Here is a 16,457-nt window from a genome sequence, read left to right as displayed (position 1 = left end):
CTTTCTTAGGTACCTGTGCACGTGTGTGCACGGGTGAGCGTGTGTGTGGCTTCTCTCTACCGAACTCTTCCGTCTCTGGTTCTCCATTTACACATGGGTCACATTCTCTGTTTTTGAAGTTGATGTCAGTCACCACCAGCCTCTGTCTTTGTCCATATATTTGCTTCAGGTGAGACTTCTTGCAGCAAATTTCCCCTCATCCTTAGCTCTGGCCTCTGAAACTCACCACCTACTTTAACAGACTATGGCACAGACAACACTTGTGGAAGATGCCACTGTGGCAGAAGGAATGTTTTCCCTAATAACACCCGTTATTAGGGAAAACAGAAGTGAAACAGTGAAACAATGAAAGAGAAGTGAAAACAGAAGTGAACCCTGGGTGCTGACATGGGAAATGACGGGGAATTTCTAAACTTGGGTACTTGGATACCAGGAGCCCTCTGCCCTCTGGGCTACGGTTGCCAGCAATTTCCTGTCCCATCCAGTGTGGAACCTCCTGACCTGCAGGTCACCACCTTGGTCAGCACATACTGCAGCCTGTCCCTCCCTCTAGGGCGGAGTCCAGTAGAGCCATTAAGCTCAAGAAGGAGTCAAAGACCAAGGCTGGCAGCAGAGGCGAAACCAGAGCAGAGCGCGCAGGTATGTCTGTCGGGCTATCGGGGAAGAGCCAAGCAGGGGCTGACTGGGAAGTGCGGGAAGCAGGGAGATGAACACGGAGTGAGGGGTCAGAAGAAACAAAGACATAAGAGGGAGGGAGCCAGAAAGCGAAGAGCAAGAGCTCAGAGGGAGTCACTCCAGGGCACAAACTGCCTGGGAGCAAGATAGAAAAGGGGCAGTGAGATGGTAGCTGCTGTTTTCTGGGTCCTGGAGGCAAGCAGTGAGGAGGAGAGAGCATCTTTCATGTCTCCCAGCATCGCACTCTCGCTGGCTGCCGCATTCTCCCTTCTCCCATGGCTTCATTGCCATCATCCACCTTACCCACTGCCCCCACAGACATGGGAACAGAAGATTGTACTGGGAAAGGTAAAGGGCAAAGGGATAGCCAAGTTTGGGTTAAAGGACTGCAGGTCTCTTCCACATCTCCCTCCTTGGCAAAAAGCAATTTGGGGATGAGGGATATCAATGAAAATTCAATTAACTATCAAGTCAAGAAGAAAAAAAGGGAATTTTATTTGAGCCAAACTGAGGACTATAACCCAAGAAGCAAATTCTCAGAAAGCTCTGAGAATGGTTCTGCCAGTTAGAAGTCAAATGTACAGTCATGTACATTTTCAAGACAAAAGGATCATTTATCAAAATAACACACTGATATTTACATAAAGCTGACCAAGGACACATGGTCCAGGTAAACATGAACAAAACAAGTACCAAGTCACCATGGCACCCTAAGAACTGGGAAAGAACGCTATTCTTTTAAGAAGTTACATTGCTAGTGTCAGAAGAAAGAAAAGTGGTCTTTATGATCCAGGAGGCACTCCCATGTTTGAGAAGTTCTGCATAATGTATAACACAGATGCACAGTGCACATTAGAGAGGGAGGCAGAAGGCTCAAACAAACACAGAGGGAGAATTTTACGGTTAAATTTTTTCTTGTCCTACCTTAAAATAAAATTTTTATTTCATCATTTCCCCCTTTTTGATCATTAATCTTTCGATAGAAAGCATTAAGTGAGTGAATATTTGGTTTCCACCCACACCATGCCAGGGTGGTTGCTCACCTGCCCTGGACCCATCATATCCCCCAGTGCCAAGTCTTAACAGTCCAGTTCTTTCTTTTTGTTTAGAGGATTAAGACAGTAGAATGCTTAGCAAGGACTGATAGTCAATTCTAGGTTGACCAATCTGATTCATGCTAATTTTAACTTGTGTGTGCATCGTGCGTGCCTGTTATTCTGTTTGGAGCTATAGATGTGATCAATAGTTTCAAGTCATTCAGACACCATTATTTTAGGTGGAGTTTTGACATGAAGAGGCACAAGAGATTATTACTCTCTAAATGATCTAGAACACAATCAACACAGCCAACAATAACAAAGTCAGAAGCAGAGATTTAAGCCATGAATCCCCAGACCTGAACCATTTACCCAACATTTCATTCAGACTAGAAAGGAGGTTCTTCTATGCAGAAATTTGACTTTACACGCAGGTCATTAGTTGGTTATATTAGAGGACTCATCTGGTATGAAAGCACATTATCTGGATTATAGCATAAGTTTTCCCCTGCAAAGCAGTTTTAAAAATCAAGAGTCATTGGTTTGGCAACATTGCTTTCTCATTATAGAAACTTTAGAACTGAGTAAGTTAATTGAATGTAGTAAACAATCATGGAGGTCTGTGCTGATGGGGAAACATTTTGCAGATTATAGAAACATCTGAAAAGTCAGTGACAAGAATTATAAGGGGCTTCTATCAACTGTACTGACTGAGAAATTTGATGACAAATCCAACAATCAGTTAAATTGCCTCCAGTAGCTATACTTTGTCACAGTGTTACTAAAAAGCTTTCTTTCCATCCTAAACATTGAGGCAAAAACATAGCTTGAAATACAACAGTAACTTTTGATTTTGATAGACATTTGGCAAACAGTACAACTGAACTCCTAGGATGAGTCTTACAGGTCTGGTCTGGACTCTTGGGCCAGTTGTCTGCTACTGTTGTCATCTTTTTATTGTCCTAGCTTGGTGATGCTTGTCTTAGTTAAAGCCAAGTGCTAGACACAGAGGTTCAAGGTCCATTCAGATGTTGGGCCCTTTTTAAGATGAGAGGTGTGAATTCAGGAATCAATGTTTTTCAGTTTGGCTATGCATGCATTAGTTAGTAATGTCTAATAAATTTCTTTCCATTGTGGCTGCAAAGAATCTTTTCTTTGATGTCCTTTCCAATAAACAAAATCTCTAGGTTGTAATTCATGATCCTTTTCATCTCCTAGAAGCTCACTGTAAAAGTAGCTACCGATTTTTCTAAGTGTCTCAATAAGACACTGTCAATATTATATTTTCTTTGAACCATCATGGGTGAAAGTTTCCAAAATACTGTTTTCCCCATAAAACCATTTTCTCAGATTCCCAGTGGGTTAAAGAATGTGCCTGCTGGCGTAATGGCAATTGGGCTTCAGTAGACACCATGAGTTTCATTTTGTTTTGTTTTATCAGGTCTAAACCCTACTTGTGTGGTGGGGTCAAAATTCCTCCTTTCTGCTGCCATTTTTGTTTCTCTTCTTTAGTGGAGATTTCTTGAGCCTGTAGAAAGAAATCTTGTATTGAGTTAGCAGGGCTAACAGAGAGCAGTGGACACTCTCAAAGCTGGGCAGGATGAAGATTTAAAGCTGACTGCTTGGCTGTGGCATCAGCGAACTGATTTCCTTCAGCTTCCACAGTGTCAGATTTGGAATCCCTGAGATTTTAATCATTGATAACTGTCTTGGCAGTGGTATAATGATTAATAACACTGCCACTTGTCTTCTATTTTTTTAATAGGTTGTCCTGAAGAGGTTAAAATTCTCATTGTTTTCATAGCATCCAAAATTGTGTGCCACTCTACAAGCATAGCAGCTGTCAGTGTATCTGTTACCTGGTCTTCTGCTAGTTGACAAGCTCAGGTTAAAGCGATTAATTTAGTTTGTTGTGCTGACTTTGTTTCTGGTGAATAAAAGCTTTCACTTATGTCCATTGTGGACGCTTTGCATTTTCAGCTCGGTAATGTCCCTATTCATCCCTGAAGTAGGATCCATCTGTAAATTAAATTAGATCAGCCTTATCAATAGCAGCTTCTTGCAAGTCATTCCAGGAGATAACCTGTTAATAAAATGTAGTCCTGGTTGTTTTCTTCCTGGGGTGCTGGAAGCAAAATTGCAGGGTTAGTGTTATTACATTAATCAAGGTAGTATTCGGTGCAGAAAGCAACAGTAATTCATATGAAGTTAGTTGGCTACAGAACTGTGCTGAGTGTAGTCAGAATTTAGAAGAGACTCAACTGAGTGTCGGGCACAAATTGTTAAAAGAGATCCTATTACTATTTCTTCAGTAGCCTTATGTGAGAGAGCTGTTTCTGAAATAACCCTCGTATGAGGTGGAACGCCCTTTTGCTGCTGAGTCTAATTTAGTTTTGGAGCATAAAAGCAAGTCGTCTATAACCATTTTTGAAAAGCATCAGAGTAAGACAATAACAGTCTATAAATGACAAAAGATGTTAAAAACATATTTAAAGACCTGAATACAATGCAACTGTCAAGGAAATCTGGCTATTTCTGTAACGGACAGTATTCCAAGATCATAACTAGAATTATGACTGACAACATACCAGGACATTTCAAATTTTGGAACTTCAGATAATTTCTAGAACATTTATGTTAGTAATATTTACCTATACAACTTAAGAAGACTCATTGTTACTCATGTCGCAATGTTTCTTGTTTAATACATCAAATAATTCTAATTAGTTTAGTATCTCTCTTTGAGATGTTCAGGTGCTCTCTGAAGCATCTCAAAGTCAGCTAGAAGTCAAAAGAACTTCATTTAGAACTTGATTTGAGAAAGTTTGTCAAAGATATCAAAGGTTTTAAATGTTTGGCCAAGTAGGATCATAAGTGACTGTGAAATAACGCTTATCCACTTAACCAAAGCGACAATGAAAGATTTCAAAGTCAAGTGAAGAAAGTTACTGGTAAGGAAACTTTACTACTTGCTATGAAAAGCAGATTAATATTTCAAGAAAACTCTGTCCTCACAACAGAGGAGAAAACAAGTTCTAGTTTTGTATCGTTTCACCTTTAATACTGAAATCAATTTATTTAACTAAATTCAATCTAATCTTAGTCAGTCTTGACCACGCATGAGACTCTTTTCTCAAGAGTCCCTTTTTAAAATTAATTTCTAGAAATACATGCCATTTCATTTTACAATCTTTCAATAAAGTGCAAAATATATTTATTAATCATTTCAAACGTATTTAGTTTCTCTGTAATAAGCGGTCAAAAATAGGTAAACATAGACTTCTTTAGCTATTAATATTTCAGTATTTTATCTTACTAAAAATGATCTAGACATTCAATGAATTTCCACCACTTAATTTAATTTAGCAGAACTCTGAAGTTTCAGGTTGCCAAAAGTCTGGAAAAACTGTTTTTGCGTGGATGTATCATAAAACAGGTTATTCTTAAAGAATTCGCCCAAAAGCTTTTATCCCATTTATCTCTATTTTATTACTTAGGAAAATATCATCATACCTTTCATCATCTTGTTGACAGAATTTGTAGCACAGATACTATATGCGTATTGATTGTCAGCAAACCTAGGTACAATAAAAGAATTACACTTAATGCTGATGACTCTAAAGACATGTCTGTGTTAATTAAACCATCAGTTTAAACTTGTTTTTATTCATTAAAAATTAATCCTACATCGCATGATCTTTTAAAAATTAGGGCTAGTAGTTGAAGTTACATTTAGAAATATTTGACGTGTAAGCACTTACCTTATTTTCTGAAAACATTTCTTTTTTTAATTGAAATATAGTTCATGTACAATATTATATAAGTTACAGGTGTACAATATAGTGATTCACAATTTGAAGGGTTCTACTCTATTTATAGTTATTATAAAATGTTGGCTATGTCCCTTGTGTTGTACAATAAATATATCTTTGTAGCTTATTTTATACATTATAGTTTGAACCTCATAATCTTCTATATCACCCCTCCATCTTTCCTCTCCCTACCGTTAACCACTAGTTTGCTCCATGAGTCTACTGCTTTTTTGTCTTATTCACTACTTTGTTGTAGTAAGCACTTACTTTTAAGTCAGAGCTCTTTTACAAATTAACTTTGATAACTCTATCAAAGGAGATAGGGACATAGCATATTTATAATGTACGCACAGACATACATATATCCAGACACACACCGACAGAGGTATCAACATTTTCCTGCTTGAGTTTTAAAGAATCTCTTTCCCTCTTTTTTTCCTCCCTTTTATTTTAAGTCTACTGATTGAGCTAAGGCTGTAGTCTCAGATGATGTGGGCTGTGTTCACATTTCAAGTTATAATTTCAAGCTTTCTCCTAGGAATACTTTTATTGTCTTGGGGTCAGAATTTTGGAAAGGTGTTTTATCAAGCTGGCTTTTGGTAGAATGTCAAAAGAGCTCCATCTGGCCATTTAAGAGTTAAGATAAGTGCTTACAAGCATTGGCTTTGTTCCAACTGTACACGATGCCAGCTGGAATTCCAGTGGGTTGCTACCCATCCAGGAGCTGTTCAGCCTTAGAGGCACAGTTTCCTATTATTAACTTGGTAGCCAAATTCAGACAGGATCTGAACAAACTTCTGAGGGCAGTGTGGTGGGTCCATTGTGTGTCCAGCTCCCCAAGGAGTTACCCTTGGGTTGGTTCAACTCTCTTAAGTGTCTCAGTTCCTCCCTCCGACAGTCTGAAACTGCTGGGGGTGCTCTGAGCCCTCGGGGATCAGTCTCTATTATGCCTCCCCGGAGAGCAGAATTTACTTAGCGGTTGTAGAGAGATCCTCTGTGGGACCGCTACACATCATGAGGACTGATTCTCAGACACTTCCGCTGGGTCCTTAGTCACCTGACAATGCCTTGTGGCCGGAAGGAGCAGATGTCCCTTTTTCTTTGGAGTTAAGCAGTCTCTCATTTCTAGCAAACAGTTTGTTCAGACTATATAAACGTAATATTCCCCATTTAAACCAACTTTTTAAAAAGGACAGCCAACCCAGTTCACTCCAAAGGTCCCCCTAGGTCCCTGCCTACGGGATATATACGGGAAATGTTCTGTTACCCACCCCTGGGACCCCCAAGTCCCAAGGAAAACAGCTCAAGTAGAATTCAGGACATCATTTAAAGCAATGATGCCTGGATGTCAGCAGAGCTCAGCAAGGTCCCTGAGGAGCACCAACAAGTGGGTGCAGCTAAGAACGCCGGTGCTGGCACAGCACACCGGTCCACGGTGGACGCCACGCGTCCTCTTGGGGGTGTCTCTGATATTCTGCCAACTACGCCAAGAAAATTAACTATTAATTATCAAGTTGAGAAGAAAAAAAGAGAATTTTATTTGAGCCAAACTGAGGATGAACACCCAGGAAGCAGGTTCTCAGCTCTGAGGACTGTTCTGCCAGTCAGAAATCAAAGGCACAGTCATATACATTTCTGAAACAAAAAAAAAAAGGACCTACATCAAAATGACATCCTGATATTGTACATAAAGTTCACCGAGGATGCATAGTCCAGGTAAGCACCAACAAGGCACGTAGCAAGTCACCACAATCCTCTAAACGCTGGGAAAGAAGTTAAGACGTTACATTGTTAGCGTCGGAAGAAAGGAAAATAATTAATCTTTAGTGAGTGGATCAGGTCCTCCCACCTTTGAGGCTCTGGTTAACGTGTAACACAGATGCACATTCCACATGGGGCGGGGAGGGAGGGAAGAGACCCAGCCAAACCCAGGGAGAGAGTTTTCCGTTTAATTTGTTCCTGTCCTGCCTTAAAATACACTTTTTATTTCATCAGAGGTTATAAAAAAAGGAAAGGAGCTGGCCACGAAAAGACACAGAGGAACTTAAAAACATGTTACTGAGTCAAAGAGGCCAGTCTGAAAAGGCTGCATCCTGTTGATCCCGACTGCATGACATGCTGGAAAAGGCAAAACTATGGAGACAGTAAAAAGATCAGTGGTTGCCAGGGTTTTCGGGGGAAGGAGGAGGAGAGGGATGAACAAGTGGCATAAAGAGAATTTTTAGGGCAGTGAAACTGCTTCATATGACACTGTAATGATGGCTACATGGCCTTACACGTTTGACGAGCCCCACAGAATGTACAACATCAAGAGTGAACCCTGTCGTGAACTATGGCCCTTGGGTGATAATGACATGTCGTTGTAGGTTCACAGATGGTAACGAGCACGCCGCTGTGGTGGCGGATGCTGACAGTGCGTGCGGCTACGTGTGTGGTGGGGCGGGGAGGCGGGCAAGAGGCAGAGGGATTGCTCTGCATGTCTCTCAATTTTGCTGTGAACCTAGAACTGCTCTAAAAGTCTAGTTAAAAAAAAAAAGAAGCTTGACCAAAGTTTAATAGTGGAAGAAGAGCTCACTGCATGTCTTTCTGCTGGCTCTGGACTCACCGGCAGCCCCTACAGCCACCCCGACCCCCACCCCACATCCCTTCAGGCCGGAGAGAAAATCGCATGAATCCCTGGGCCTTCCCATCAGTGTCAGGGGACAAGACGAGGAACCAGGGGGAGGGACTGTATGGTCAGCTCTGAGGGATGGTCCATGACATGAAGATCCTGACTGCAGCCTCCCCTCAAAATGGAAGGGGAAAGGGCATTCCCCTGAATGGCCAGCTGGGATGACAGCACCCTGAGGTGTCCTCCTCAGGCTTTGAGGGTCAAGTGGTCACAACCTGAGGGCCCCAGGAGGGGCTCGAGAGGCCTGGGCGGGACTGGCCACCCTGTTCTCACCCTCCCCTGTGCAGCCGCAGGCCTACGGCCTAACCGGTCAGATTCCTCTGCACCACTCAGAAGTGTAAATGCGCTGGCCTCCCAGAGTGGATCCACGCGGCTGACTTCAAGAAGAGGGGTCGGCAGTGTTTCTTGAGTGCTTCCTAGAAGGTACACTTTGTTCTAAACACTTTATCCCTGTGGTCCAGCTGATTTTTCCCAGTAATCACAGGGGTGGGTACTGGCATGGTTATTTCCATTGCACGGTTGAGAGAATGGAGGCCCGGAGAGTTTCAGCAAGGTGCCCAAGGTCACACAGCTGGTCCCACCGCTGGGACGGACCAGCCCCGCGAACCCTGGCAACCTGACTCCAGAGCCGACTCTTTGAACTTCTACACTAAATTTCACATTTTATCTCTATAAAAAACATAGTGTTGTGTATCAGAAATACAGTCTTGCTGTCCATACCCATAGTGCACTAAGCACATTGTGGCCTGCGGAGGGCGCTGTGAGTCTCTAGGTAATCTAAAGCCGGAGAGGTAAGAGCGGAGCCCGTCCGGGTAGTGACAAGGCACAGAGGAGGGGAAAGGAGTTTGCATAGGTAAGAGGAGCCACAGGATCTAAAGAGGTTCCAGACCAGGGACGAGAGAGCAGAAATAGAATCAACGGATTTTTTTTTTTTAAACTAGACTTTTAGAGCAGTTCTAGGTTCACAGCCTTGGGAACTGCGTGGGTCCCCACTGCCACCAAGGGCTGCCTCGACTGCGAGGGGACAAACCAGGGAGTGAGTCTGCAGGCAAACCACGAGGCCAAGGGACGTCACAGTCCAAGACTCAGCCTGGTGGAAACCCACTTTCTCCCATAAAACAACCAAGTTCATCTCTTCTACTGCATTCCAGAGCTATGGGGTGGAAGACCCTGGCCCTCGGCTGGGCCGGCGCCGCCATCCTGGTCCTGCAGACATTGGCCACGGCAGACGGTTCCTCGAGGACCTCGGGCACCAATGCTGGGGTGTTTGCCGACCTGAGCGCCCAAGAGCTGAAGGCCGTTCACAGCTTCCTCTGGTCCCAGAAGGAGCTGAAGCTGGAATCGTCTGCAACATTGACCGTGGCCAAGAACTCCGTGTTCCTCATTGAGATGCTTCTGCCCAAGAAGCACCATGTGCTCAAGTTTCTGGATAAAGGTCACAGACCTCCTGCTCGGGAAGCCCGGGTCATCATCTTCTTCGGAGCGCAGGAGCATCCCAACATCACCGAGTTTGCTGTGGGGCCACTGCCGAGTCCCCAGTACATGCGAGACCTGCCCCGCAAGCCCAGGCACCAGGCTTCCTGGGCCTCCAGGCCCATCACTGGGACGGAGTATGCCCTCCTGAGCCGCACCCTGCAGGAGGCCACCAAGCCCCTGGACCAGTTTTTCCGACACACCACGGGCTTCTCATTTGTAGACTGCCACTCCCAGTGCTTGACGTTCACAGACGTGGCGCCGCGGGGCGTGGCCTCCGGCCAGCGCCGCACCTGGTTCATCTTGCAACTTCAGATGGACGGCTACTTCCTGCACCCCACTGGGCTGGAGCTCCTCGTAGACCATGGAAGCATGAACGCCCAAGACTGGACAGTGGAGCAGGTCTGGTACAACGGGAAGTTCTACAGCAGCCCCGAGGAACTGGCAGAAAAGTACGCTGCCGGAAAGGTGGACGTGGAGGTCCTGCAGGACCCGCTGGCCAAGGGCAAAGATGGAGAGAGCCTGCCGGAGTCGGCCCTCTTCTCCTTCTACGAGCCACGTGGGTCCTTCCCCAGCTCCATCACGAGGAACGGCCCCCGCCTGGTCCAGCCCCAGGGCCCCCGCTACAGGCTGGAGGGCAACACCGTGTTCTACCAAGGCTGGAGTTTCGCCTTCCGGCTGCGCTCCTCCTCCGGGCTGCAGGTCCTGGACGTGCGCTTCGGGGGTGAACGCGTAGCCTACGAGGTGAGCGTGCAGGAGGCCGCGGCACTCTACGGGGGACACACGCCTGCGGGCATGCAGACCAAGTACCTGGACGTGGGCTGGGGCCTGGGCAGTGTCACTCATGAACTGGCCCCTGGCATCGACTGCCCAGAGACGGCCACCTTCATGGATGCCCTCCATTACTATGACACCGATGGCCCCGTCCACTACCCCCGAGCCCTCTGTCTCTTCGAGATGCCCACAGGGCTTCCCCTCCGGCGACACTTTGACTCCAACTTCAGCGGTGGCTTCAACTTCTATGCAGGACTCAAGGGCCACGTGCTGGTGCTGCGGACGACTTCGACTGTCTACAATTACGATTACATCTGGGACTTTATCTTCCACCCCAACGGGGTGATGGAGGCCAAGATGCACGCGACCGGCTACGTCCACGCCACCTTCTACACTCCCGAGGGGCTGCGTCACGGGACCCGCCTGCACACACACCTGATCGGCAACATTCACACCCACCTAGTGCATTACCGCGTCGACCTGGATGTGGCAGGTAGGAGTCAAGCTGGGAGCCACCCTCTTGGCCAAATGTCCGCATTCAAGTGATAACTTACACTCATGGGAGATGGTGGGAAACTCCGCTGGATGCATAATATTGGGAGAATTTGCCCAGCCTGCTTCTGTGAAACCTGCAGGGCTGGAAATGTGTGTGCCCCTGAGAAACGGTGAAAGTGACTAGTGCCAGGTGTCGCCATGGATGCGGCTGGGTGACCCTGCCCTTGCCCTGGAGGTGCCTTGACCCCCTGGAGGGTAGAAAGTTGTGCACAGGGCAGGGGAGGAGATGAAGCCTAGGTGTGCAAGGAATGTCACTGCCTAGAGCTTTGAGTGGACGCAGTGTCCTCAGGAACACTTGTGTCTTGAATAAAAGAGGACAGGGGCTTAATGACAGGGTTTGACCTGACATCAACTCACACATTAGAACAGGGCCAGATGAGCTGCCCATCTCTGGGGCCGCGGACACAGCAAGCAGGCTCGGAGCTCTGCTCTCAGAAGGAACTGCCCAGAGTCACAGGGGAATCGTGGCAGCTGTCTCTGGTCCTTCTGATGTTTGTGTTCTTAATCTTCTCCCTCCACTGTTCATCTAGCTCCGTCCCCCCATCCTCTTCACTCCTGTGGTTGGCTGTGGGGTGTGATCTGGGATGCAGGTCCCTGTGTGGGATGAGGAGGCTGTAGTTCAGGGCGCTTCATCCTCCTCCTTCCCTGCACACCTGCAGGCACCAAGAATAGCTTCCAGACCCTGCAGATGAAGGCGGAAAACATCACCAACCCCTGGAGCCCGAGACACCGCCTGGTCCAGCTGACTCTCCAGGAGACCAAGTACTCCCGGGAGCGCAAGGCGGCCTTCCGCTTCGGACGGGCTCTGCCCAAGTACCTGCTCTTCACCAGCCCCCAGGAGAACCCCTGGGGTCACAAGCGCAGCTACCAACTGCAGCTCCACTCCTCAGCTGACCAAGTGCTGCCCCCTGGCTGGCAGGAGGAGAGAGCTGTCACCTGGGCCAGGTGAGGGAGGCCCCGGAGGCCGGGAGGGCTGGAGGCGCCTCTCCTCGTCCCTGTGTTTCCCTGTGTCCATGTGTGTCTGTGCTTCTGTCCATGAGCTTCTGAGTCTATGTGTTGGTGTCCGGGTGTGTGTGTGTGTGCGCCTGGCTCTACATTTGGGGAGGGGGAGCGCAGAGACCCTGCAGAGCCCCGGGCCTCAGCTCACAAGCAGTCTGGCTGACTCTCAAGAAGCAATCCCACATTCGGGGGAAGGTGCTAACTTTCCCAGGGAGGGGCTGGGAGGCGTCCCCCTGCAGCCAGATCCACCTGGCTTCTCTGTCCGGGCAGGTACCCCCTGGCAGTGACCAGGTACCGGGAATCCGAGCTGTGCAGCAGCAGCCTCTATAATCAAAACGACCCCTGGGACCCACCTGTGGTCTTCGAGGAGTATCTTCACAACAATGAGAACATTGAAGATGAGGTACCGGCCCCGCCCTCTCCCAGCCCAAGCCCCACACGCAGCCCCAGCCCCAGGCGGGCGAGCCCCGGCATGCTGTGTGGGGAGCAAGCTCCACGGTCACCAGATTTGCCCCTTCCTGAAGCACGGGGCTTGGGGGGCTGCCCGCCCCTCTCCTCCCTGAGCGTCCTCAGCCCTGCCCGCTCCTTTCCCCTGCAGGACTTGGTGGCCTGGGTCACAGTGGGCTTCCTGCACATCCCTCACGCAGAGGACGTCCCCAACACAGCCACACCCGGAAACTCCGTGGGCTTCCTGCTCCGGCCCTTCAACTTCTTCCCAGAGGACCCGTCCCTGGAGTCCAGAGACCTCATGGTCGTGCGGCCTCAGGAAAAAGGCTCCAACTACGTCCAGCGCTGGATCCCTGAGGAGGAGGGGGACTGCCTGATGCCTCCCCCTTTTAGCTACAATGGAACCTACAGGCCCGTGTGAAAGCGCCCCACCCCCCACCAACACCTGCCTGAAGCCCAAGGGCCCCCACCCCCCAGGGACAGACAACAAGCCCCTCAGGGCTCAGCTCCTGTGCTCTGAACACGCACCAGGCTGGCGTGTAGGACACACACAGACGAGAGGCACAGGCCTTGGCCTCCACTCCCCTCGGTCTCCTCCACCCCTGAAAAGACCTGCATCACTGCGGCAAGTGACACTCACTGAATTGACCAATCAGATTGGTTTAAAGAATCTGAGACTAGCAGCTCCTCTCGGGAGTCAGTGGGGCGCTCTCCCAGGTCGCTGATGGGTACGTAGGGCGACCACAGGAAGACATGATGGAAAAACCTAGCGAAATTGCTAACACCTTTACCCTTGACACACTGATCCAACTTCTAGGGGAGATCTGCCTACAAACCCAGGAAAAATATATGCGGTGCTGTCTGTGCTAACAAAGTCTGGAAACAACCCAACATCCATCAGCAGAGATCCTACAGATTCTGGATAGACTATGGAAATGTCCGTACAACGCAATTTTAGGTGATTGTAAAAGAAACGTATGAACGAGGACATTCTCTGTACTGATAGGGAAAGAGCTTCAGGATACACTAAGCAAGAAAACAGAACAATATAGAGATGGCTTGCTAATTGTTGTGTAAGAAAGGAGAGGAATATATGTATGTGTAAAAACCCTAGAAAAATACACAAGATGCTAATAAACATGGTTACCTGTTGTCTGCGTCTGTTCGAGCTGCTATAACCAAGTGCCACAGACGAGTGGCTTAGAAACAGCAGCAGGTGCGCGCTCACCTAGTCACCGTTTCCAGGTTTGGGCTTGCGGCTTGCTTTCTCCGGTTGGTTTGGTTTTGCTTTGACTTCGCTGCACTGTCTTGCCTCGTAGCGGCTGCCCTGTGCGGCGTGACAGCGAGGACTGGGGAACGTCTGTGGACGTGACGTCTCCTCTGGTTGGCAGTAGCATTCCTCTCTAGCGCTTGGGGATTTAAATGTGACCAAGCCTTCTGTACTTTGTCAAAAAAAGCAGATTTTCCAGTTGATTCTTTTGGTGAATGTCAAAATGAGAATTTATGGTGTATTACTGTCAGTTCACTTTGAATTAAAATATATATATTGCCAAAAAAAAAAGAAGTTTCATAGCTCTGGAGTCTGGAAGTCCAAGATCGGGGTGCCAGCATGGTCACATGAGGGCCCTCTTCTGGGTCAAAGACTTCTGACTTTTCACTGCATCCTCAACTGGCAGACGGGTGAGAGATCTCTCTGGGCTCTCTTTTATAAGAACACTCATCCATTCGTGAAGGCTCCACCCTCATGACAAGCAGCTCCCAGAGGCCCCACCTCCTAACACCGTCACCCTGGCACGGTGGGGGGGGGGGTGGACTTAGGTGTTCAGACCATGGCCCCTAAAGACAGAGGAGGAACGGGATGGACAAGACAGGGAACGGAGCAGGATTTCTTAGTGTAAACATTTCTGTGGCTTTTGTGGGCTTTTTCCTTCTTGAGTGAAGAGAGCCTGAGGGGTCCCAGTGTGAAGGATGCAGAGGGCTGGGTGATGGGGAGGGTGGGGTCTCCTCCCTCCCCCTAGAGGTCAAGGGAGCTTCCAAGTGTCCCAGCCACAGTGCAGCCCCATGGCTGTGGGTTCCCAGGGGCCATCACTTCTCACCTAGGTGCTATATTGTTTTTACTTTTTAATTGTCAAAACATATTACCTACTCAAAAAAGTAAAATCTAAATTTTAAAAGAAGGGCGGGAGGGAGGAAGGAAGGAAGGAAGGCGCTCTTATTGCTGCTGAACGGTATACAGCAGCTGGCAGGACGGATGAAGCCAACAGTGCCCTCCCCCACCCGCCCCACCCAACGAAGACTTCCACATTCTAATCCCTGGGGCCTGGGGATATGTGCCCTTCTGTGGCTGAACAAAGGCATTTGGCAGCTGTGATCAAGGTGAGGATTCTGAGATGGAGACAGTCTCCTGGATTATCCAGGTGGGCTCAATAGAATCACAAAGATTTCTCAGCATAAAGCTTCTACAGTGTTGTTGGGTTTTTTGTGGGCTTTTTCTTTGTAAGGGTCCTTCCTGGTAAGAGAGGCAGAGGGTCAGAGCGGAGAGAAGAAGCCACACTACTGGCTCTGGGGACGGAGGAAGGAGCGACACGCCAGGGGATGTCGGTGGAAAAGGCAAGGATTTTCCCTGAGAGCCTCCACTGGGCAACACAGCACTGCAGACTCTGGACTGTAAGAGAGCAACGTGCTGTTTGAAGCCACTAAGCTTGTGGAGGTTTATTTATAGCAGCAATAGGAACTAATACAATGGTTGTGGGTGTCCGCCCCGGGGATGGAACAAGTGAATCTTCTGCTGTCCCCACCCCACCATGGGTCCCCAACTCTGCTCAGAGCCCAGTCACCCAAGCAAACCCAGGACCAGGATCTGCGGGCAGGGAACCAGGGCAACCACGGGGAGGGGTCCGGGTCCTAGATCTTTGACTGTACATTAATGATATAGATTCCAACCTTTCCCCCAAGACAGAAGAGAAGGACAAGATTGGTTAAAGGGGCCCCAGCTGAGAGCAGGTTAGAAACCAGAGGACAAGAGGCTCCTTCACACGCATTTGCGGGCGGTGTGCATGTGTGTGTGTGTGTGAGACTGGTGCCTCTGCGCCCATACCGGGGGCAGCTTGAAGACAAAAATCCATGCCTCACTTTTCCTCTGTGTCTCTCATCGCAGGTCTGACGGTGTACATTCAGTGGGTCCTCGTTGGTGCTTGTTGAGTGGCTGAGTGACGGACAGCCTAGGAAATGCAAACTCCTCGAATCCGCCTTTCTCCCACCCTGTCAAGTTTTTGTCTCTTGGCCCTAATAATAATTTCGGCCATTCCCCAGCTACAACAGCACTAATGAGATGGCAAGAAAGCCTGAGTCTCACCCCCAAAAAGCAGCCCCAAGCACCCAAAGTCTTGGTTCCTCCCCCTGGTGGTCCCTGCAGGCAACCCTCTCCCATCTCCTTCCCTTCTCGTCCCTGGCGTCCACTTTTCAGCATTCCTCTCATTGCTCCTCCTTGCGCTAGGCATCACGCAAGCGTCCTCAAACACCATGTACACATTCAGGGCCACCAGCTTCACTGTCAGGCCACCCCAAGGCGGGGTAAAGGGGAACAACTGGTGTCCCCACCCAAGTCATTGCCCCAGACCCAAGAGAGAGGGCCCCAAAATATGCATGGCTCAAGAATCCTCATGACCAAAAGGAAAAAAAAAAAGAATCCTCATGACCAGCCTGACTGAGCCTCTGAAAACACAGGAGTCCCCAAGAAACTAAGTCCAGCTTGATAGTTTGGCCCAGCCAGCCAGCCCAGGGACCAGAGCTTCTTGAGAACAACCTCCCAGCACTCACGGGGCCCGAAGGTGGCAGCAACAGGACGAGGTCTCTAAAGCGGGAGGATCTCAGGTGGAGCATGGCCAGCCACGAAATCCTGGGGCTCTGAGCTCTTCATTGAAACTGTGCTGGTGGCCTTTGCCTAATCCTCTGGGCTGCCGTGCTGACCAAGCCCTCCACTGCTGCCATGTCCTTGAACCTTCTCTCTTGACA

The 16,457-nt window shown here is 48.4% G+C and overlaps 1 protein-coding gene across 1 annotated transcript; it reads left to right on the top strand.

Annotated features, from left to right (window-relative positions):
* Positions 1 to 503: 503 nt before the first annotated feature.
* AOC1 (amine oxidase copper containing 1) lies at positions 504 to 13,596 on the top strand. Its single transcript, XM_072964192.1, has 5 exons — positions 504 to 639; positions 9,347 to 10,935; positions 11,657 to 11,942; positions 12,267 to 12,399; positions 12,595 to 13,596. Exons 2-5 carry the CDS (start codon positions 9,351 to 9,353, stop codon positions 12,862 to 12,864), a joined length of 2,274 nt encoding a protein of 757 aa, XP_072820293.1. The 5' UTR covers positions 504 to 639; positions 9,347 to 9,350; the 3' UTR covers positions 12,865 to 13,596.
* Positions 13,597 to 16,457: the final 2,861 nt, after the last annotated feature.

Source organism: Vicugna pacos, chromosome 7 (genome assembly GCF_048564905.1).
Source record: "Vicugna pacos chromosome 7, VicPac4, whole genome shotgun sequence".
Classification (NCBI taxonomy): Eukaryota; Metazoa; Chordata; class Mammalia; order Artiodactyla; family Camelidae; genus Vicugna; species Vicugna pacos.
Note: the sequence above shows the minus strand (reverse complement) of the source record. Positions and strands in the feature narration are given on the sequence as shown.